At 39.1% G+C, this 25,137-nt stretch overlaps 1 protein-coding gene and 1 non-coding gene across 3 annotated transcripts; both read right to left on the bottom strand.

The window, feature by feature from the left end:
- Nucleotides 1–4,211: 4,211 nt before the first annotated feature.
- On the bottom strand, nt 4,212–25,124 carry MZT1 (mitotic spindle organizing protein 1). 2 transcript variants are annotated; one of them, XM_047720122.1, is made up of 4 exons: nt 24,975–25,124; nt 24,241–24,343; nt 14,675–14,820; nt 4,212–6,022 (listed from the first exon to the last, which is right to left on the bottom strand). In XM_047720122.1, the coding sequence occupies exons 1-4, from the start codon at nt 25,029–25,031 to the stop codon at nt 5,999–6,001; spliced, it is 330 nt and encodes a 109-aa protein (XP_047576078.1). In that variant the 5' UTR covers nt 25,032–25,124; the 3' UTR covers nt 4,212–5,998. The 2 variants fall into 2 exon arrangements, with proteins under 2 accessions (XP_047576078.1, XP_047576079.1); XM_047720123.1 differs by lacking the exon at nt 24,241–24,343 and having other exon boundaries at nt 24,956–25,115.
- On the bottom strand, nt 18,553–18,659 carry LOC125096542 (U6 spliceosomal RNA). The gene has a single exon (XR_007126226.1). It is a non-coding gene; the product is annotated as a U6 spliceosomal RNA (small nuclear RNA).
- Nucleotides 25,125–25,137: the final 13 nt, after the last annotated feature.

Raw genomic sequence — 25,137 nt, forward strand, 5'->3', positions numbered from 1 at the left:
CATTACATGTTAATAAAAAAAAAAATTCACTTTTCCAGTAAAACCAGATTTTTTTTTAAAGTCGGCTCCACACCCAGCCCAATGTGGGGATGGAATTCAGGACCTTGGGATCCAGACCTGAGCCGAATCAAAAGTTGGACACTTAACCGAGCTATTCAGATGGCCCTAGATTTCCTTTTTGATTTCCATTTACTGATACTTAAATCTTTGGTATCGGGGTTAAGAATTCAGTCACCCGGGGCACCTGGGTGGCTCAGTGGGTTAAAGCCTCTGCTTTTGGCTCAGGTCATGATCCCCGGGTTCCTGGGATGGAGCCCTGCATGGAATTCTCTGCTTGGCGGGGAGCCTGCTTCTCCCTCTCTCTCTCTGCCTGCCTCTCTGCCTGTGATCTGTCAAATAAATAAAATCTTAAAAAAAAAAAAAAAGAATTCAGTCACCCTATTTCTTCTCTGTTTTCCCCATAAGTTACCATTATATCCCCTGTGTTTTTCTTTTGTAACGTCTCTCGAATCTACCTGACTTGAGCACTTGGGTTTGGGTTACTATGGTGGCCTCCTAGTCTCTGCTTTTAGTTTCTCCCTGCTCCAATCCATCCTGCATTTATTAATTTGCTTGCAAAGCAAGGCCCAGAACAGAGCTTAATCATGTCTCTTCCTTTCTTTGCTATCTACAGAATAAAAAGTCAGACTTGTTCAGGGATGTTCATAATGTGGCCTCAGCCTGCCTTTCCAAGCCCTCTCCTACTCTTCCTTAAATAGAACTTTCCATTTCAGCCAGAATAAGCCACTGTGACTTCCTTCCTGCACCTACACAATGCACTGGCTTCTTTTATAACATCGTATTGTCCGTTTTCTCCTTCTCTTTGTAAAAGTGCTAGAAATTTCATTAAAATTCCCTGGAGAATTTATAAAATCCCATATAATGAGATATCCTCAGAGGGAAACTATGCAGACCTGATTTCAACAAGGTGGAGGTGGTGATGCGAGGACTCACTGCTTCTTTGAGAATCCACAAACAACGAAAATGGGTTTATTTGCTACAACCAAGCCTACTCAAGACAGAATACCAACTAATTAGTTCAATGCCAAAAACGCGCAAACAAGATTTACTTTTTCTAGACTGCCTGCCTTCAGCCCTCACTTGCAAATCCTTTCTGTCCTTTGTTCCTTAATTCTGTAAGGATTCCCTCTTGTGACAATAATTTATGTAAAAATAACTGAAGGCCCAGTTTTTAAAATAGGCACAGGGACAATTTTGTTTACATTTACAAATGTTTTATTGATTCATAATTAAAGTCCTTGGAAAAATAAATCCATTTTCTTCTTTATTAAAGAATCTAACTGTTCATTTTATGGAATTAATATATAAGTACTCTTGCCATTGGTATCAGAGCACTTTTATATTAATCCATTTCCTTCTGTGAGGTCCTAAGCCACAGTAGGCTATCATTTTGATTTCTCAGTGATACAATTCACTTCTGACTCTTCAACTCACTTGCATATAAATGACTCAACCAGTTTCTACTACTTTATATGGGTTTCAATGCTAGTGAGACACACATTTCTGCCACATGGATGGAGATTTTCCCAAAGGTTCCTACTAATTTTTTTTTTTTAAAGATTTTATTTATTTGTCAGGGAGAGAGAGAGAGCGAGAGCGAGAGTGAGTACAAGCAGATAGAGTGGCAGGCAGAGGCAGAGGGAGAAGCAGGCTCCCTGCTGAGCAAGGAGCCCGATGTGGGACTGGATCCCAGGATGCTGGGATCATGACCTGAGCCGAAGGCAGCGGCTTAACCCACTGAGCCACCCAGGCGTCCCGGTTTCTACTAATTTAAATGGTAACCTTCAATGAGTCAGTCTCTAGAACCACAGGTCCATGTACCTCAAAAATTAAGAAATACATTATTTCAGAAGGATCGCCAACCAAAATCATTATTTTTTTCAGATTTCTGGCTTCCCAAGTATCTGCCTGATCACTGGGTTATTTTCAACTCAGTTCTGAGTAGGACTGAACACAGAACCTCTTTACTAATGACGAGGTAAGGCAGCCCATCAAGTTCTTTAGAAACAAACAAAAACCTCTAGTTTATTTCATCCTCCCAAATTATTTAGTCTATAGGCATTACTAAGCCAAGTGCTAACTATAATGTTTTGTCTATAAGCACTTTATATCTGTGTTTATATATTAGTTTGCTATAACTGCTATAACAAAGTACCACAGACTGGTAGGCTTAATCAACAAATTTATTTTCTCACAGTCTGGAGGTCAGAAGTCCAAGATCGAGGTTTTTGGAGGTCTGTTTCCTTCTGAGGCCTCTCTCCTGGGCTTGCAGATGGCTGCACTCTGCTCCTTCTTCAATCTCTCCTCCAAGCATGTGCATCCCTCAGACCTCTGCGCGTCTTAATTTCCTCTTATACAGGATAGCAGTCAGTTTGGATTAGGACTCACCCTAAAGGACTCATTTAATCACCTCTTTAAAGGCTCTCCAAAAATAGACATATTCCAAAGTACTGGAGTTAGGGCTTCAACAAATGGATTTTGGGAAAAGAAAATCAGCCCTTTTACAGTTTCTTAACAAAGAGAGCCAAACAAGGTGCCTGAGTGGCTCAGTTGATTAAGCGTTTGCCTTTGGCTCAGGTCATGATCCTGGGATCCTGAGATCGAGCCCCACGTGGGACTCCCTGCTCAGTGGGGAGTCTGTTTCTCCCTCTACCCCTCCCCACCATTTGTGCTCTCTCTCTGCTCTGTCTCATTCTCTTAAATAAATAAAATCTTAAGGAAAAAAAAAAGACAGCCAAACTTGTCATTTATGATGTCTTAAAATATTTTGGCTCTATCTTTGGAAAAGGTGTTCAAGTAGCTTCGCCAGTAAATGATGCTCCTATAGATCAAATGAGGAAAAAGCATCTAAGTGCACAGTTTGCCTGGAAATCAGACATTTGTTCATGAGCACCTAGTTTGCTTGACTATCCTAGTTTTATGCCTAATTTTTAAATAGCCCTTCACTCTTGGCCCAATGGAATGTGTGGGCAAAAATAAGCATTTAATGTTTCAGGTCCTGGGCAAAGTATTTTCCACACATAGTCTGTGAAGCAGGAATGAATTTCCACATTTTCCAGAGAAGGACAATGAATCTCAGTAGTAACTTGCCCCAAATCGTCGAGGCAGAACCAGAGCCTGGCTACTCAGCAGTGTGGTCTCCTGGCTCCTGTGCTTTTCTCAGGTGAAACCGTGAGAACCGCAATTCCACTTCTGGGTACATACCAAAAGGCAGTAAAAGCAGGCACTTGAACAGATATTTATACATACATATACAAATATATAATATACATATTATATATTTATATATATCAATATTAAAAGCAACATTATTGACAATAGCCAAAAGACAGAAACAACCCAAAAATTCATTGGGCGAATGGATCAACAAAACGTGGAAAATACATGTTATGGAATATTATTCAGCTCTAAAAAGGAATGAAATTCTGATACATGTTATAATATGGACGAATCCTGAAGACATGTTAAGTGAAAAAAGAGGCACTAAAGGACAAGTATTGTATGATTCTATTTACATGAGGTACCTAGAACAGTAAAATTCTTAGAAACAGCAGAAAAACATTTACCTAGAAAAATGGGCTGAAGGAAGAGAGAGTGGGGAATCACTGCATAATGGCTAGTTTGTTTGGATGATGAAAAGTTCTAGACAGTAGTGATGGTAGTGTAACAGTGTGAATGTTCTTACTCTTACTCATCTGCACAACTTAAAAATGGTTAAGATGGTAAATTTTCTGTTGTATATATTTTATAATAAAAAATGTGGCCAGTGTGAAGAACTGAATTTTTAAGTTTAATTAAAGTATGTTTAAAAACCAATACTTGATTCAGTTATTAGAAAACGTTTAAGTATGCTTGACACATGTATGAAATTTTGTAGTCTCCCACTATGTAAAGAATCTGTTACTTGAAGTAAAGAAAAATATAATCTCACATATATTTGAAATGCCAACTTTGTTTCCAAGACTGGGGCAATGTTAATATAGCGTTCTCCTTTCACTACCAGGAGAAAAGTATATTTTACACCTCAAGCCTAATTTTACATTGTAAATTATAGAGCCTTTAAATAATCCTAAGTATTTATTTAAATAAAGAATACCTACAGAAACAAGTTATGTTCACAAAGTATATATTAAATCAAAAGTACATGTCAATACTACCAAAATGGTTTTATTTTTGTCACTGAAAACATGCATAACACTGCCAACTGTATCATCACAATTTGTTTTGATTTTGTTAAATAGTACTGGAGTATGCATTAAAAATATATGTTTACATTTAACACTTAAAGAAGCTCTCTGTAAACATAATGCCTTCTCAATATATTTTCCTGCTTTGTATCATACATAAATAACTTAACCTACAAAATCATAAATAAAACTATTAACTCTGTGGCCTAAGAGTATATACCAATTTTGGAGCTTGACAAATATGTTCTCTTTATGATTTCCTGGGTAACAACATACAGAACTTACAGTGTTTACTACCAAAAAATGACTTACCACAAGTCATTATTATCTCCCAACTGAGTCTGCCAATAATACACCTTGGTAAAGATGCTAGGTGCTTACAAAGTCTAAATAATCACGACTAGATTTTACAACAGAAGGCTGTAACTTAATTACTAATACTAAGCCTTACTTTGTCTGAAGTACAAAAATGCTGATAAAGAGTAAACACTTGTACTATCATTTAAATGGAAGCTTAACAAAATCTAAAATAAAACCAGATTAAAATCCTATCACTCTTGGATAAAATATTCTATCGAGATTTTGCTATAGAACAGAAGTAACACTATCCTTCATTTTCCAAAATTCATTTTGCAGTCAAATGCTCTCCCCTGAGCTATACCCCCTCAAAATTCATTTTGAACCATCACTTTGATTAGCTAAAACTTTCAGGGAAAAAATAATGACACAAAAAGTGACCTTGGAAAGGAATACTTATAATTCCTGATACACAACACTTGATTATTTAGTTTTTGTTTAATGAACAGACTCTTTATTCCTTCAGAAAATATTATTTGTTGACAGATACTTCCTATTTAGTGATTAGATAACCACTCAAGATATATTAGGTAACTACTCAAACTATGTTTATGTAATAAAATTAAAGAATTTTGCATACTGGAAATATTTCATTATGCATTATTTTTTAGGCCATCACTTATAGAGTATAGAACTTAGAAAGAAAAATATTATCAATTAATATTTTCATTAAATTTAAATGGTTCAAAGGACAATAATGAGCACTATCATTACTTTTAAAATCTAAGTTTCTAAGTTTTATTTTTCAGTCAATACAAAAAATGATCTGGTTCTTATTGTTAAGTGACAGGAAAACTTTCAGGTTTAAAAAACTAAATATTCTTTAAGAAGAACAGGTTAAAACAAATGATTTCTGTGCTCTTATAAAAAAGATTCTGATATACGCTGTAAATCTAAATCAAATTTCACAAATGGTGGCTGAAATTCTGTCAACTTTTAGCCCAATACAACACAAATCCACAGTTACTTTGCATAAACAATTCAAAATTAAATTTCATAATGGAAATGTCAACAAGTCATAACTACTACATTACTTCTGATGGGTTCCACTATACTTTAACCAGGCACAGCAGATGTGCACATCTGATAGACAGACTGCTTAGAAAATTAAAGCTATCAGAGCTATAAATAAGGAATACATAAATATGAACATAGCGATGCCAACACATTAGAGCTGTTAAAAAAAAGTAGGATGTGATATAAACACATCTGATAGTTCTCTCTGTAAGCCATTTTCCACTGATTTATAAAGCTATGGTTTTATAATTCTTTTAAAAAGGAAAATGTTTCTACAATGCTGCATGCAATAATTTCATTGTACATTCCTGACTACAATGCAATCTTCAAATTCTCTTGAAGAGCTTGACGTATCTCATCAGGATTTCTCCAGAAAGTCAGCTTGTCATATTTTCAGCAGCCTAGAACAAGAAGTAAGTTTCATTATAATAAAACCACAAAAAAAGAGACACCATGGAGATATATTTGTCAATACCGCACTGTCATTAACAAACGATGCCTCCTCCACATATCCCGAACCACTTTTAGGAGGATAACGCAGTGAGGTTTTCACTTTTTACAGTACATCAGAACTACCTCTTGAACTGACTGCTAGGGTAACAGTGGAAAATTGTTGCATCGTATTAAATAATACAATTAATGGAAAAATACACTGCTACCTGAAAAACTGACCCAAGCAGACCTTCTCCACACACTGTATCCACCTTATCCAGTCTTTATTGGTTTGTCTGTTTCTGCATGTTTCATTATAGCGTGAAAAGGGATTAAGAATGAAAAAAAACTGTTAGAAAGTAGAGGAAAAAAAGGGCAAAAGGGAATAATGGGCACAGGGCTAACCCTGCTTCACCTATACCACGAACTATTATGCTTTCTCAGATTATTCTGCAGAAATTTTCAGACACCATCTAAGTCATCGGTAAATGACCTGAGACATTTCTTTTCCCTTTTAAAAGATTTATTTATTTATTTTAGAGAGAAGAGAGTGACTGCAGACACATGCACTCAGGGAGGGGCAGAGGGAGAGAAGCAGACTCCCTGCGTGGCTTAGTTAGCCTGGTAAGGAGACCAGTGGAGGCTCGATCTCACAATACTGAGATCATGAACTGAGCTGAAATCAAGAATCAGACGCTCAACTGACTGAGCCTACCCAGGCGCCCCTTGATACATATTTCTAAAAGATAAGGATTTAAACAAGTAATTTCCTAATGCCAAATATGAATATGATGGTTTTAGCTAAGTTTAATTTTAGAGATACACAGTAAACTTTTAATTCATTTACATTTCAACTTCTTAATTAAAACTTGCTTTTAAAGTTTAGCCTAAGCTCAGAGTCCTTTCATGAAAATCCCTTAACATGCTGGGAAAATTGTAGTTAACTCAATCTGAAACATTCTCTTTGCTATCAGCAGAACCTACCTTGTTTGCCCATATAGTTGGCTATTCTAATTAGCCTTTCGCTTCTTTGGGTTCATTATTTACAAGGATTAGAAACTAGTTTGGAGGGGCACCTGGGTGGCTCAGTGGGTTAAACCTCTGCCTTCAGCTCAGGTCATGATCCCAGGGTTCTGGGATCAAGCCCCACATCGGGCTCTCTGCTCCGTGGGGAGCCTGCCTCCGCCTCTCTCTGCCTGCCTCTCTGCCTACTTGTGATCTCTGTCAAATAAATAAATAAAATCTTTAAAAAAAAAAAAAAAAAGAAACTAGTTTGGAGAAAATCTCCCTCGTTACAAAGGCTTCTTATTTCTTTCTACCCTTAAAGATTCTTACACTAGGTTTAGCTGCAAACCTTTAGTCTCCTTCCTAACCCCATTCTCAGTATCACTTACTTCAAAGAAGACTTGAAATAATATAAACAATTTTAGAATTTTTTAAAAATTAAAATACCTTAATTCTAATGCAATTTAATTTGTTTGGTCCCATTCCATTTTCATACTAATTTTAGAGGTTCTGCTCCAAGAAACAGACAATGAAACAAGTATTTTCACCTAAACTAAGAAAGCCATCAACCTTGTATAGCATTCCCCTTATAGGAATATAGCACTCCTCTGTTTGAAAGCATTGCAATGGCTTCCTAAAGAGCTCCAGTTACCAGGCTGCCATTAGAGACTCCAAAATTTCATAAGCATTGGCCTTGGGAAAAACCAACTTTAGCAGTCTTCCCACACTTTGCTTTCCTGTATAAGTTTATTCCCTCCTATGGGAGGATGGGTAGGGACACAAGACTTATTAAATCCCTTATTTCTCTCCCAACTCCAAATTCTACAGCTCCAGTGTCCTCACGCCATTCAAACCTTCCTACAGCGAGGAGATGCATCACTGCCCCTAGGTATTAGTGATCATACAGGACAGCTCCAAGAGAAAGGGCAAGGCTTATTAGTGTAAAGTGTATCAATAATAGTCCATTTCAAGGCACCTTGGTACTAAAGTAGAAGATACATGAAGAAGGTTTTGCCCAGAATTTCTGAAGCCACAATATGTAAATGATTGCCTATACATAAATATTAGCCTTGAGGAGGCAATACTAAAGTTCAGTGTTTGATAGAATCATTCATAATAATAAAGCCTATTTTACCTGTAAATGCATTCATTAAAAGACACGGAAACTAAAAAAAAAATAGTCTATTTTTAAAAACTGTACCTTAATTAACAGTCCTACTTATGCTGTGGGAGATACATACAATGTGACACATCTACTGATGCAAAGAAACTGACCCGTGTGACACACAATCAGCTTCTTTTAGTATAAATGATTTAACAATATCAATATACAAATCTGTGAGGAAGACAAAACAATTAATGAAAAACTGTTGCAATTTTCTACATAGTTATTTCAGGATGTCCTTGATTTATATTTTACACATTCTATTTATTTATTTGATAGACAGAGATCACAAGTAGGCAGAGAGGCAGGCAGAGAGAGGAGGAAGCAGGCTCCCCGCGGAGCAGAGAGCCCGATGCGGGGCTCGATCCCAGGACTCTGGGATCATGACCTGAGCCGATTTTACACTTTCTAAAGGAAAGGTTAAGAACCATGTAAGGAAATTCTAATCACCAGGATTTCTAGGCAAAGGCAGTAGAACACAACAGGGACAGTTTTTCCTTACTCTATTATTAGTTCTGAAAGAACCAGACAAAAAATAAAGTGAGAAATTAATTAGCAGCATACCCAAAAAGGAGAAAACCACCATTTGCTTTAAAAGTCTAAAGGGTGGCCAAGGAAAGCCAGGTATGGTTCACAGTGCAGCTCAGAGCTAACCAGCTCCCAATCCCAACCTACCAGTAGCAAGTAAGAGAGAATAAGCACATGTGAAAGGTTATTCCTTAATCCATGAAGTTAAGTGTATTATTTTTTATTTTTAAAGTAGCATGACAGAATGGTGTTCACCAAATGTTGCTGATTATCTCTTGGGTGGTTCTGAATTATTTATTCCCTTCTTTATATTTTGGTATTTAAATACTTTAAAATTATGAGCATTTTTTAATAAAAATTATAAACAATTCAAAAATTCCTTTAAAGAAAAAAAGTTCTAATTAACAGATTTTTCTTCTTTGCTAGGCACTTTTCAGAATTCTCCTCCCCACCTAGTTTTAATGAGAAACTGGCATACTGGCTGTTGTTTATGGAGAAATATGTTTATGTGTGTCTGTGAGACTAATCTTCCATTCAACCGGTAATGCTTTCTGATTTTGTTTATCTTAATTATTGATTTTGCCACCTGTATCTCACTATGGTCCACTATTCTCACTATGGAATAACCAGCATGTTCAAAGCTAAAAAAGCTATGTTAAGTAGGTAAATTCTGAATCTCCTATCCTAAAACCGTGGGTTTATTTTGTCGAAGGAAGTGCTATGCCAAAACACTTGTCAGTTTCTCTTTTACCCCATTAGCTAGGTTATTTATCTCTGGTTCCTGTATGGCACTGAAAATGCACTGTAATATGAAAACTTCATGCTCTTTTGCCTCCCTACCCTCTGTCAAATTCCAACATAAACAACAAAAATTCAAGCAGTTGTGTGAGATGTTTATTAAATAAATTATTTTCCAATAGCATTTCAGAAATTTACTGATCAGACTATGATGTTGCATTTTATTTTGAATAGCAGGGTTATGAGAGAATACTAAACCAGAGAGTGTTCCCATACATCAGTCCATTATTCTAATCACATTTTACCCTTTCTCAAAAAGCAGGCTTAGATATTTTTTTTAGAACTTATTGTAGGTAAAAACTTAGTAGTTAAAAGCTCTGAAGCCAGGGACGCCTGGGTGGTTCAGTTGGTTAAGCAGCTGCCTTCGGCTCAGGTCATGATCCCCGCGTCCTGGGATCGAGTCCCACATCGGGCTCTCTGCTCATCAGGGAGCCTGCTTCTCCCTCTGCCTCTGCCTGCCATTCTGTCTGCCTGTGCTCGCTCTCTCTCTCTCTCTCTCTCTGACAAATAAATAAATAAAATCTTAAAAAAAAAAAAAAAAAAGCTCTGAAGCCAGAGTCCAAGTTCAAATCTCAGCTCAACTACTTCTCAATAAGTCCTTGGGAGAAGCTGGCCACCACAAGCTTCAGTTTCCTCAGCAGTAAACTACTAACAGCAGTAGCAGTACACTATCATTGCTGTGACTCAAAGTACTCAGAAACATTATTTATTCTTATAGTATTCAGCTATTTTTCTGTCATATGAAAGCACAGTTGAGTTTAAAAAGAAACAAAGTTTGAATATCTCCTATAAAGATTAAAAAATCTGACTAAAAGAAATTAGCAACCTATATGCACATTTAACAAAAGGTTCACATTCAGAATATTTAAGACTAACAATACAAAAGAAAAAACAGACAACCCTGAAAAAAATGGAAAAACTACTTGAAAAGGTATCTCATAAGAGAAAATGGCCAAAAAAACATGTAAAAACACATTCAACCTCATTGGTACTAGGAGAAATACAAATAAAACCACCTAAGAAACCCATACACACCCACCAAAATGACTAAAATTAAAAACACAATAATAAGTATTGGTGAGATCTGGGGCACGAAAGGGAAACTCACATGCTGCTCATGGAAACAGAAACACAACTACTTTAGAAAAGTTTGGCATTATCTATTCAAGTTGAAGATAAAGATTACCTAAAAACCAAGCAACCTGATTTGTAGATAGATACACACCACTGAGCAGAAACGCACGCACAGATGCATCATGAGACACGCACAACTAGGCTCATAGCCCATAGTCCTAACAGCCCCACATTGGAAGCAATCGAATATCCACTCACAGAAGAAAGGATAACTGAATAGTAGTATATTTGTACAATGAAGCATTATTTCAGTGAAAAGGACTGTATCACAGCCACACACAACATAAACAAACCTCCAGGGTGCCTGGGTTCCGCACACAGAATCTGCTTGACATTCTCTCTCTTCCTCCTTTCTCTGTCCCTCCCCCTGCTCCTGTGTGCACTTGCAGGCACTCTTACGCTCTCTCAAATAAAGTCTTAAAAAAAAAAAAAGAACCTTACATGATTCTACTTGGAAGTGGAATCTTAAAAAAAAAAAAAAAAAAAAGAATAAACAAAAAGCAGAATCAGACCTATAAAAACAGAAAAAACTGATGGCCCACAAAGGGGAGGAGGGAGAGGGATGGACAAAATGGGTGAAGGGGAGAGGGAGAGGGTTCCAGTTACGGAATGAGTAAGCCACAGGGATCAAAGTCACAGCATAAGGAACAGTCAGTAATATTTTAATAGTGATGTTACAGGGCAGCCGGCAGCAAACCTGCTGGGGCAGCTGGTAGCTCAGTCAGTTAAGCTTATCTGCCTTCGGCTCAGGTCATGATCTCAGGGCCCTGGGATTCAGCCCTATGTCAGGCTCCCTGTTCTGCCCCTCCTCTCGCTGGCTCTCTCTCTAATAAATAAATAAAAAATCTTTTAAAACAATATATAGGGTGCCTGGGTGGCTCGGTTGTTAAGCAACTGCCTTCGGCTCAGGTCATGATCCCAGGGTCCTGGGATCAAGGCCCACATCAGACTTCCTGCTTGGTGGGAAGCCTGCTTCTCCCTCTCCCACTCCCCCTGCTTGTGTTCCCTCTCTCTCTTTCAGTCAAATAAATAAGTAAAATCTTTAAAAAATAAAAAACAAAAAAAATATATAAACCTGTCAAGTCACTAAGTTGTACATTTGAAACTAATGTAAAACTCATGTGTCAACTATTCTCAAAAAAAAATGAAGAACAAAAAAATACCCTCTCAAACATAATGTTAAATGAAGAACCCAGTAAAGACAGGGCTGTAAGATTCTGGTTTATAACGGAGGACATTAGGAGAAGGAAAAGAAAAGTGAACTGGGGGAAATCAGAGGGGGAGATAAACCATGAGAGACTATGGACTCTGAGAAACAAACTGTGGGTTTTTGGCGGTGGGGGGGGGGGGGGTTGGGGGCTGGGTGAGCCTGTTGGTGGGTATTGAGGGCACGTATTGCATGGAGCACTGGGTGTGGTGCATAAGCAATGAATCTTGGAACACTAAAAAAATAAAATTAAAAAAAAAAAAAAGATTCTGGTTTATACCACATTCAAAAATTTTACAAAATTAAACTGTATCATTTAAAAACCCATGTTTAGTCAGTAAAACTGTTAAAAATACGAAAGCTTCTACCATGAAAATCAGGGTAGTAATTACTGGAAGAGGGAGCAGGGGAGGTTAGTGATATAGTGATAGGGGAGCTCAAGGGAACTTGTAGGGCTCTAGCAATGAAAATTGTACAGATATTCTCTTTATGATAAAGTTTTGCTCTGTAAATGTCTTCTGTTTACCTTTCTGTGTTTCAAGTTTTAAAAATCTTGGGGCACCTGGGTGGCTCAGTTGTTAAGCATCTGCCTTCAGCTCAGGTCATGATCCCAGTGTCCTGGGTTCGAGCCCCACATTGGGCTCCGGGCTCTGTGGAAAGCCTGCTTTTCCCTCTCCCACTCCCCCTGCTTGTGTTCCCTCTCTTGTTGTGTCTCTGTCAAATAAAAATCTTTAAAAAAAATAAAGTTTAAAAATTCTCAAAAACAATCCAAATCACTGGAATTTGCTAGAGATTGACTAAATTTGAGATGGGTAAACTCCATGTATTATATAGTTTTGTTTTCTCAAAGGAAAAAAAAAAAGCCGGAGAAAAGTCACTTTGTCCTTGGACAAGTTTTCAGAGGGACTAACTTGAATCAGTATCTGTAGTGAGTAACTGTTACGTAAACATGGAAATAAAATCACTCAAGATTTTAAATCATGTAAGCAGAGTAAGAGAGAGAATATACCTTTCCTGTTTCCAATGTGAGCAACTAAAAAGTGGTGAGTTTGTATCTGAAAAAAGGTGGTCCTCTGGGCCCACAGTGGCAGTGCAGCCAATTGGCCTCAGCAGTCCCTTCCTCTCAGAGCTACTATGTGCCATTCTTCCCTTTTCTTTTTTTTTTTTTTTAAAGATTTTATTTATTTGACAGACAGATCACAAGTAGGCAGAGAGGCAGGCGGAGAGAGAGGGGGAAGCAGGCTCCCTGCTGAGCAGAGAGCCCGATGTGGGGCTCGATCCCAGGACCCTGAGATCATGACCTGAGCCAAAGGTAGAGGCTTAACCCACTGAGCCAATCAGGCACCCCAATTCTTCCCTTTTCTTGAAGGAGAAACACATGATCACAGACATGTAGGCCTATTGGCCAGTTTCCTTCCTGCAGAATCCAGAAGTACAGAATCCCAGCTTTCCTTTATTTTGTCCGGGTTCCTTTCAGTCAAGTCCAAGACGGCTGACTACATTTATAAATCACACATCCAATCTCCTCACCAGAGCCACACCTCTGGGCTTTCTCTCTAGATCATGCTCTCTGGGTAAGGCTGAGAATTTTCCAAATCAAGTGCTGGTTCCTTTTCGCTTACCTGTTCCTTCCTTTATTTCTCATTCATCTTATATCTTATTTTAAGTAGCAAGGAGAAATTTTGCTCTTACACTTTCCGTACTTTGCTAGGAAATTTCCTCAGCTAAATGTCCAAGTTCATCATTTACAAGTTTTATTTTTCTTCCACTTGTAAAACATAATTCAGCCAGGTGCTGTCATTTTATAATAAGGACAACCTTCCTGCCAGTGTTCAATAATATGTTCCTTACGAGATCTCACCCGAAGCCCCTTTAATGTCCATTATTTCCAGCAACATTCTGCTCATCATGATATATGTACAAGACAATAAGACAATTAAAGCTTTCCCTACCGCTCTTCTCTCCTTTCTGAGCCCCTACCAGAATTGCCTTTAATGTCCAGAGTTCTACCAACACTTTCTTCAAGGAAATCTGGGTCCTTTCTATTAAGTATATAAAATTTTCCAACTTCTACCCAACACTTAACTCCAAAGCCACTTCCTGACTTGTAGATATTTGTTACAACAGCACCCCACTTGCTAAGAGTGAAACCTGTACTAGCTTTCTAGGGCTGCCATTACCAACTGCCATAAACTGGGTGACTTAAAACAAGAGAAATTTATTCTCTCGCAGTTCTAAAGGCCAGAAGTTGCAAATTACAGAGTCAGAAGGCTCCAGCAGAAGATCCTTGCCTCTTCGTAGCTGCTGATGGCTGCCAACAATCGTAGGCCACTACTGCAATCTCTGCCTCCACGGTCATGAGGCTGTGTCTGTGTCTGCGTCTCCACATGGTGCTCACTTGGTGTATCTGTCCGAATTTCCCTTGTCATATAAGGACATCCGTTATCCATTATGATCTTAACTTGATTATACTTGCTGATAAACAATTTCCAAATAAGGTCACATTCACAGGTACTGGCCTTGTACAAATCTTTTGGGGCACAGACACAATTTTACTCACAAGGAAAATTCTAAACATACCTGGAGACTTCTGTGAAGAGAAAACGTGGTCCATGATAGTAGCAATTTTTGTAACTGAACATCTGCTACTAAGTTCTGTTTTCACAATTTCTGATGGTGGCAAAAGCTAGTTTAATAGTACTTAAGTAGGGTCTTCCACATAAACTCATTAACCATCTTCTAAACAAAAGAATCTTTCTTTAGAATGAACACACAGACTCTAACCTTTAGTGCTTCAGTGGCCTTGCGAAGTTCTTTAATAACCGACGATAAAGCTTCTGGATTAATTCCTTGTTCACAAAGCCGTACACAAATAGACAGAGTTTCCATATCTAAGCCAGTATTCAAAATTCTTGAAATTTCCAGCAGAACTGAAAAAGACACAGAAGAAACTTCAAAAAAAATTACAGTAAAAAAATGTATACAACAATACTTTGGTTTTAGTTCAAATAATACTGCACAGTACCAAAGAACTAGCACATCACTAGATTTTGAAACTGTCATGTAATACAGAAATACACTTACACCCTACCTCCACATAACTGCTCTTTTACACTTTGATTTATATTCTACCATTTACTACTTAAATATATGCATCATAATCAGGATTATTCTGAACATTTCTCCATTTTTAGTATGCTTTTACAATGTAATTTAGTTTCATAACATCCCGTTTTATGAAAACACATACATTACTTAACTATCCTACTATTTTAAGAGTTAAGTGGGTCTCATTTTTCCCCACTGAAATAATCCTATGATAAGCATCTGTACATGCTAACTTCATTTTATTTCATTAGGATAAATTCCTAAAAGTGGAACTGCTCAGTAATATACATATTTAAGCCTTTAAAAGTACTTAGAATCTTCTACAATTTGACAAAGTAATCATGTCCATTAAAATCTAATAGTAAAAAATGAAAGCTTATTTTTTAACTTCATTTTTTATAATACTTCATTTTACTATAGTTTATAAAAATAATTGACATAAGAAACACTAGCAAAGAGAAGCACAGAATATAAATACATCAGCTTCATTAAATTTTGTTTTATGGTGGTTGGTCCCCAGAGCATGTTTAGAATTTGTTAAAGTCAATGGTCAACATGTTATCTATGGCTTCCTGTAATATTTTCCCTTGGCATTATACTTAGAAAGTTATTCTCCATGCAAAGATTATATAATTATCTACCAGTATTCCCTTCCATCACTTCAAAGTTTATTTCCTGCCTGCCTATAAACATTTAACTCCCTGGAGTTTGGGTAGAAGATAGGATCTAACTTCACCTCCCAGAAATAAGCCCATTTCCTCAACACTATTTATTGAGTGACCTCTCCTTCTACTACTCGGTTAAGATGCCACTTTTATTACATAGTAAATTCCCATTTATCTATGGATCTGTTGCATCTCTATCTTATGTCAAAACCATAATTTTAATTACAAACATTTATCAACATACAGAAGGTTAAACATTCTTTGTTATCTTTCCTTTCACAAGCTTTTTTATTCTTTCAGCGAACTTAAAAGATCTTGATCAAGGGGCACCTAGGTGGCTCAGGTGGTTATGCATCAGACTCTTGATTTCAGTTTACATTATGATCTCAGTGTTGTGAGATCCAGCCCCGCATTTCCTCCCTGGGCGCGGAGCCTTCTTAAGATTCTTTCTCCCTCTCTCTCTCTGCCCCTCCCCCTGCCTCTTTCCCGCTCTAAAAATCTTAATCAATTCCAAGCACAAAGTCCATTTGGATTCTGACTTGAATTGCATAAAAACTATGTTATTTGGGGATGAATGGGAAAGTTAACAATATTGAAGGATACATTAAGTCCAACTCCTTCAAAAAACTAACATCCAAGAAAAACAAAAAACAAAAAACATCCCATAAACATCATGGTCCTTCTCACCTCTTCATATCAGACATTCATTTTCATCTCTAGAATCTCAAGGTTTTTTTTTCCTTAAATGTCTTCTGTGCCTATACTTAACTTTTTGAATACATGGGAGTACAGTTTTAATGCCCTTGTCCATCTAATTCTAATATCTGTGTCAGCTTCAGGTCTGTTTCAACTGACTGGATTTTTCTATCATGGGTTGTATTTTCCAGCTTTGCATACTTAATAATTTTTAATTAGATGCTTGACATTGTAAATTTTACCTTGCTGGTTGCTATTTTTATATTTCTATACACATTCTTTTTTAGAATATTTTTACACATATTCTTGGGCTTTGTAATGAGATGCAGTTATCTCATTATTTCATTATGTTTGATACTTTTGAGTCTCTTAAGATTTATATAGTCAGGATCAGAGCTCTGTTTAGCATACTGCTAATTGTTCCTCATCACTGAGGCAACACCCTCCTGAGTGCTCTACTAAATGCCTCGTGAATTACGAAGTCTTCCATTCTGGCTGGTAGATACAAGCAGTTTTCAGCCTTTGGTGAGCACTGTGTACTGTTCCCTCTAATTCTTTCGGATGCCTTTCCTAGCTTTGTAGGTACTTTCCTCACACACATGTGCTAATCAAATGCTCTGCTCAGTATTTGAGGGGACCCTCCTGCTGGTCTCCAGAATTCTCTCTCTGTAAGCTCTTTCCTCTCAGGTATTCTGTCCTACAAACTCTACCTGCTTTGGTCTCCCTGGATTCTGAATTCCTTCTGCTAACCTTGGGGGTCCACACCACTCCCCAACTGCGCTGAGGTCTGGAAACTTTCTGAAGGTACCAAGAGCAGGCAATGATTGGGCTCTCTTCGTTTACTGTCTCTGGGATCACTGCCCTTTACCATCTGATGTCCAGTGCCCTGAAAATCATTGTTCTGTCTGGGTTTTTGTTTTTGTTTTTTCCAGGTAGAAGTGTAAATCCGGTTTTGTTACTCCATCTTGACTGGAAGCTGACAGTCTTTTCTGTTTCATTCCTTCAGTTTTGACATGCCAACATACCAATACTGCTCTTCAGCTATATGCAGGCTGTCGTTCATGTTATCTGCTGAATTTATTTCAATAACTCTATTTTAAGATTTCTAATCCTCCCCCATTAATTGCTTGTCCTTATTTCAGTTAAATGCTTTTTTATAACCACTTATTTTGTGGCTATTGTTTCTGCCTTCACCTACTGAAGCTATATTCTTATCTTTGGCCATTTCTGAGACTTGTGTTTTCCGTTTCTTCAAGTTTAAGCAAGCACCAAAAGAGTGGTAAGGGTCTGCTCTCTACAGCACCTGACTTCAAATTTCACCTTCATTACTTGGTAGGCAAGGCTACCTTTCTTTTATTTTTTTTTTTAAGGCTTTATTTATTAATTATTAGGAAGAAAGAGAGAGAGAGCAGCCAGCAGAGGGAGAAGCAGACTCCTGGCTAAGCAAGGAGCCCGATTTGAGATTCAATCCCAGGACCCTAGGATCATGACCCGAACTGAAGGCAGACACTTAGCCAACCGAGCCACCCGGGTGTCTCAAAAGGTAACCTTTCTGTGCCTTTATCACACTGTGAAATAGAGGTAATAGTACTTATTTTACAGGATCATTGTGAGGATTATAAGACATACTCAGAATGCTGTGTCCACTGGCATCTAGTGCACAAAGAAAGAGCTATTATTACTACCTTCTCTTTTTTCAGTTTTCATGCGAGTTGTTTGTTTTTCATCTACCTTAGGTACTTAGTGATTTCTGCCTGGAAGCTCATCTTCAACAGGAGATTTTTCTTGATGTTCTGAACGGGTGAAGCATCCTTGGATGGGCAGACTCACACTGGTCTCAGGCCTCTGGCACAGACCTAGTGGAAGCACACTGGCTCCAGAGCCAGAGACACGCGGACGGTACTTCCCAATTCCTGGCCATGGCAGATGGCACATTTCTGGCCCCAGCTTCACTCAGGCAGGGCAACGTGCTTTGTCAGGTTCCATTCCCAGTCTCCTGCTGTGGTTCCCATCTGCTCCTCTTTGGGGGAAAACCTCTCTCCTTCTAACCAGGAGATTTCCCTTTCTTGTTTTTGAACATGGCTGTGACAATAACTGCATTTTTGTATTATTTCCTGTTTTTTTTTTTTGTTTTTTTTTTTTGCTGGAAAATGAGCCTTACTCAAGAGTCACCTCCCCCAGAAGGAGACACAGAAAAATATGGAACGCTTCACGAATTTGCATGTCATCCTTGCGCAGGGGCCATGCTAATCTTCTCTGTATCGTTCCAATTTTAGTATATGTGCTGCCGAAGCGAGCACCCTGTCATTTTTATATGCTTCGAGCAGAAGGTTTTAGCCAAGTGCTCCATCATCATCAATTTTGGTAGTGAACCACCAATTTCTTTAATTTTGAATTTTGTCTTCACAAATGCATTCTACCATGCTTTGGTATATTCTAGGTGATTAGTGTAAATGTTCTAGAATATGACTTATTTTTATTTTGTAACCAGCCACCTTAACAAATTCTACTGAAGTTTTTCAGTTAATTCTCGTTTTCTAATTGGATAATCATTTTACCTATAAATAAATAGTTTCATACCCTTCCTAACAGTCTTTTCCTTTTCCTATCCTGCATTATTTGCTTAAACTTTCATATCGGTGGTTAGAAAAAAAAAATTCAGTGAACGGAAGCCTTTCTAATTTTATTTGGAATGCTTTTAACACTAACGTTAAGGATGATAGTAATTTCATATAGCTATCCTCTGGCGTGTTAACAATGTACTATTGTCTCTTGCTAAGACTTTAAAATTAGAGAAAAAGTACTGAGTCTTATGAATACCTTTTCATCAAACACTGAAATAACCAGGTAGCTTTTTCCCTTTGAGGAGTGAAAGAACACATTACATTGACAGACTGTATTCACAGCTGAAGAACAGTGAGCCTGGGAAATCCCTACCTTTAAAGTCAGCAGTTAGCAAACTTGCTCTTTATATGGAAGTAGCTGTTACCTTATCCCTCAAGTTGTTCACTGTAAATAGACCGCTGAGAAAGAGCAGGAAGAAAGAGCAGCCAGGGCCTTGCTTTCTTGGCCTGCTGAGCAAGAACGTATGGGTATGCTCAGGGCTCAAGCTGCATCTCCCAATAGTGACACTGCATGACTTCTGACACTTAAAAAGGCGATAGAGCTTTCCTTGAGGCACTCTCCCTTGCAACCCAGCCACCAAGTGGGAAGAAACCCACATGTTCCAGACAACAGCCCCTGCTGCAGGCATGTCAACTAGAAGACTGTGAGGTAGGAAGCTTCAGCACTAACTGCAATGCATTAGAGGCCCTCTATGAGAATTACCCTGATAAGCCTAGTCAACCCAGAACCATGAGAGACAAGTAATTGTTTTATGCCAGTAAGTCTAGGATGGTTTGTACGAAAACATGTACCCTCTGACCTTACTCCAAGTCTCCAACATTATCACCATCATCAGCATCACCATTATGTGCTGCTAAAATTCTCCTCTCTGGTTTTCTCTTCATGGTAGACCCCATCTATCAATGCTCTGCTTATTCCTGACTTCATGCCTTAGTTCATGCTTTTCTCCTGTGCCTTTTCTCTTCTCTCCATGTAACTCCATGCTCTCTTTCAGGTCCATCTCAGGACTAGTATTTCTTTCCTTTAAGCTTTCTTGTAAAATGTATGTTGATCTTTGCCTCCTAACTTCATAAGCCATCTATAATAAGTACTTCTGCAGTGCCTACTATATAATTGGTCCTTAGGTGTATTCTGTGCCTACTACACTACTGCTGGAAATATAGTTGTGGAAAAGACAGATACAGTCCCAATCCTCATGGAATTACATTCTACGAGAGAGAGATACTAAATAATAACTGATCCTAGTTAAATAGGAAAGAGGGATAAGAAAAGCACACCTCCAAAACAAATTAGAAGGGTGTCTTACATAGTTGTGAAAGATAGTGTTTAGGCAAGACTTGTGTGAAGAAGTGACAAATAAGTTTACACTTCAAGAGTGACAAGAAATCAACCTACCTAATGCAGAGGTAGGAAGAAGTGCTAAGAGAGTGAGAGGGAAAAAAAAAGATTGTGCAAAAGTTCCCTGACTAAAGAGAACTTGGTAAAGAATCTTTCATAGATCCAAAAGGTTCTTCATGTAAAGGCAATGTAATTACAGGAGCAGCATAAGTGTAAAATATGAGAAAAGACAGACACAAACACCCACTAAGGCTCTACTAAAGATTTTAGAACTTCGGGAAGCTATTAACAAACATAAAAACGGGAGTATGACAATAAGATTTTCATTTTTAAAAGACTCTGGCTGCATAATAGGGTATGGATCTTGAAAAGAGACAGAAAACCCATGGAGAGGGAGTCCAGTTAAGTTACTGCCATCTTGGGGATAGACGAGTAGATGGCATGGACAGGATAGATTAGGACAAGTGGTCAAATCTGAGACGAAGCAAGAACTGAAAGGGCTTAGTGAGAAACAGAAGGTAGGGGAGGTAAAAGAAAGCAATAAAGATTCCTAGTTTTCCTTCCCCCATGAGTAACTAGACTGACAGCCTAGGGACCATACATTTGTTTCACCAACAGCACCTTACATGCTGTGAACTCTCTTAACTCCTTCTTCTAGCTTACTACCTGATATATAATAAAGTAGCACTACACTGAAACCCTCTGGTAAGGAAGAGGTTCATTTTTATTACAATTATAAAGAACATAATTACTAGTAGTAATTGGAGGCATAAGGAAAATTTTAAAATATATGAAAATAACAAAGTATGAAATTATCAATATAGTATCTAAAATTTAAAAACCTTGAAAAACAAAAGAGGCAAGTGAGTACACTGGAGAACAGAGAGAGAGGTAGTAGAAAAGACCAACATTTTAAAGAAGGAATCTGGAAGAGAATGTTGAGGATCGAAAAATGAGAGTAGGGGATTGATACAAGAGCTTATACTAAATCAGGGCCAGGACCAGTCAGGTTCCTTTCAGACTGAGCCACACAGATATATTAAAAAGTCTACCTACTTTTGAGATATCATATCAAAATGCTTTCATTTCACAACAAAAAGATAAGTGTTTATAGCTGAGTTCTACAATCCTGAAATCACTCAGATCCATTAAAAGATTAAATTACTGGGGCACCTGGGTGGCTCAGTCAGTTAAGCATCTGCCTTTAGCTTTGGTCATGACTGGGATGGAGCCCTGCATCGAGTTCCCAGCTCAGCGGTCTGTCTGCTTCTCCCTCTGCCATTCACCCCACTTACGCTTGTGCTCACTCACTCTTTCTCTTCCTCTGAAATAAATAAAAATCTTTTAAAACCAAAAAGATTAAATTACTGTTAGCCGACTCTAGTACTGATGGGAGAGAAGTAGTAAGGAAGATGAGAATATACTAGATCTTGAAAATGCATAGTCAGACTCAAACTTTTGACTCTCATGGCTAGATTTAAATAGAGTGAAACCCCGCATTGACAAAATTTCAAATAATAATGTTATTTGGGTAGTTCTGTCTAGCCCCTTGGCCACGCTAAAGTTTTATTTCTGGGAATGAATGTGGAGGAGCTTGGGACTATAAAATGATAACATGGGGACACCTGGGTGGCTCAGTCGGTTAAGCATCTGACTTAGGCTCAGATCATGATCTCAGGATTCTGGGGTTCCCCAGAGAAGGGAATCCATTCCCAACAGGGAGTCTGCCTCTCCCTCTGAGCACCACCCCACTGGTGCATGGCTGTGCATATGCTAATGAATAAATAAAATCTTCAAAAATAAAATAAAATGACAACATGTAGAATTTTTCCAGTTCAGTGTATGGTCAATTATTTACAGTGTGCTTCTGTGTTTACCTTTGGGCCTCAATTATTATAGACAACATGGAACATCCATTAACTTTGGAGTAATTCAACTTCTCATTTTATATGACTGTCCTGGACTCCAATTATGGCATGACAGCAGGGATTTTCTATCAGTTCAGAATTCTAATGGACATGATAGTCCCTAGCTGCCACATTTAACAAATGATGATTCACTGCCCACTGGGGCCTTCCTTATCTTGAGGTTTGTCGGCGAACTGTGTGTTAGAGGAGCAGTGTTCTCTAAGAAACACAGGCTCTCGTTGAATTTTTTTTTAAATCTGTTATTTCTTCACTTTGTCATGTTCTTGCACTCAATAATCTTCATTTTACACATACTTCTCTCAGTAAAAATCCTGATCCAACCAATACAATCAGTTCTCATTTGTACATCAATAGTTCCACCAGAGATAAAATGGGAGTTTCCATCCAAATGGGATCCTATGGCCATATAATAAGGAACCTAAGCATAGCTAACATAACCTGACAGAAGCGGGGCCTCATACTCTCCATTAAAACAAACAAACACTGACTTCCAAGCAAAGGTGTAAGTCAATACAACCATCACCCACTTTTCGAAAGTTTGTCTTACACCACTCTGCTTTTACAGAAGATTTATATTAGTAGCTATTTTTGCTCCAAAAGCAATCTGAGTTTTCACTTTTATGAAAAAAGGCAAAAATGAAAATAGCATTCAGTGTTTGTTTGTAGTGAGCCATTACAGGGCATGACCGTAGCACTTAGAGTGTCACTGCCAAGCTCCTTCCCCAGGAAGTACACTGAACATCTCACCATCAAGCCGCCAGAGCTCTGAACTGTGTCTGGGAGCATCTGTGCTTTATCTGTATTTATTTTGTGCATCTGTTAACAAGATTTGTCTAAGGTATCAGAAAAACCTAAGAAAAGTTATTTTTTCGGTCTGAGAACACTCAAAAATTTTTCCATATAAATCAATACTAACTGCTTCACTATACACCATTTTGGCTTTAGGAAAGATTTTATGGGAATGCTCTGCTTTCAGATACTGGGGAAACGTATAATGTGGTACATCAAGAAGGAATGAGAAACAGGCTTAATATGGTGTTAAGAATAAAATCTGGGGGGGCGCCTGGGTGGCTCAGTGGGTTAAGCCACTGCCTTCGGCTCAGGTCATGATCTCAGGGTCCTGGGATCGAGCCCCACATCGGGCTCTCTGCTCAGCAGGGAGCCTGCTTTCCCCTCTCTCTCTGCCTGCCTCTCTGCCTACTTGTGATCTCTCTCTCTGTCACATAAAAAAATAAAATTAAATTAAAAAAAAAAAAGAATAAAATCTGGGGCGCCTTGGTGGTTCAGTCGGTTGAGCGTCCAACTCCTGATTGCTTCTCAGGTGGTATCCCAGGGAGGTGGAATGGAGCTCCGCCCCCCAAGGGCAGAGTACACTTGTCACTCTCCCTCTGCTCCTCAGCCCTTCTAAAACTAATGAATAAAATAAACAATTAAATTCTACTTTTGGAGAAACAGCAAAATAGATACTTGGTATGTAAAAAATGAGATGCAAATGTTCCAATAATATAAGTAGGTCTTGAAAAAGAAAGCACCAACCCTTGCAGAAAAAGCCTCAAGTCTTACGGGAAGCCCCATAAGGAGTGGCTGAATCAGTAAGTGGAGCCCACAGTGAAACAGACCGGGAGACAGAGCAGGGAGGCCCACACTACCGAGTGAGAATTGCAGTTACGTTTCAATAGAGACGGAGACTAATGTCAATATCCCCTGGAAAATGCAAAAAAAAAAAAAAAAAAGGCAATATTTAACACCCATCAAACACATATAAGTGGATGTGAATAATATGGAGACAAAGGAGTCTGCAAGTGGGACGTACATGTAATATAACACAAAGGTAATAATAACCATCTTTTGATTCATTACCTTCAATATGCCTTTACCTGGTCTGTGGATATTTAATATCCACAAGAACCTTAGGAGGAAGTGACCTCATTTTATAGGAAAGAAAGACACAGGCTCAGTGGAGTAGTCGTAGTAGCTTGTGTAAACTCACCCCCAGGAGTAGAAAGTGGCGGAACCAGCGTCAGAGTAGAGAGAGGGTGACTCCAAGACACTTCATCTTCTAGCACATGTGCGCAGGCTTGACACCTGCGACCCTTGGGGCGCGAACACAAGTAAATACACCTACAGCCTCGGACACCGGCGTCACGGGCTCCAAGACGAAATGGAGCAATTCCGCAGACGGGGCGACCTGCTCACTCGCCCCTTATTTAAGAAGAGCCTACTTTAGGGCCAGAGACAAAGGACACAGCGGCGACCAAACACACGAGGCTACGGTCCGCACGAGGCTTACAGTCTTGAGGATGGTTCCCGCTCGGGACAGGGAGAAAAGGGGCGCTCTCCGCACCCCGCGCGGCGCGGCACCTGAAGCCGAGCCCCCAGGAAAGCACGCCCGTCCTCCGCCGCGGCCGAGGGGCGTAGCGCGCGGGGACCGGGGACGCGCGAGTTCCGCGCGGGAGGCACGAGGCGCGCGCCCGGCTGACGTGGGGGCTGGAACGTCGTGCGCGCGACAAACTACGCAAGAGCGAAGAGACAACTCAAAGGATGGGATCATCAGCACTACGGTCCTGACGGGTCCCTTGGGAGGACCCCCAAAGATGCCCCTTGGGGCAGGAAGTGTACCTCAAGTCATTCTTGGCTTACCGCCGCCTGGGCGCCCTGGCTGCGGGACACGGAGACAAGGTAGAGGGGGAGAAACGGGCACTTACCCTCCATGGTCTCCCTTACCGCGTTCAGATTCGCCGCCGCTGCCGCTGCCGCCCCAGCACCGCTGCTACTCGCCATGGCGGAGGCCGGGGGAGGCGGGAGAAGGGCCTGACCCGGAACTGGAGCGCCTTCCTTTCTCCTGGGCAATCACACCACGCGTCCCCCGCTCACGCCGGGCAGGCTC

Source organism: Lutra lutra, chromosome 3, assembly GCF_902655055.1.
Source record: "Lutra lutra chromosome 3, mLutLut1.2, whole genome shotgun sequence".
NCBI classification, from domain to species: domain Eukaryota; kingdom Metazoa; phylum Chordata; class Mammalia; order Carnivora; family Mustelidae; genus Lutra; species Lutra lutra.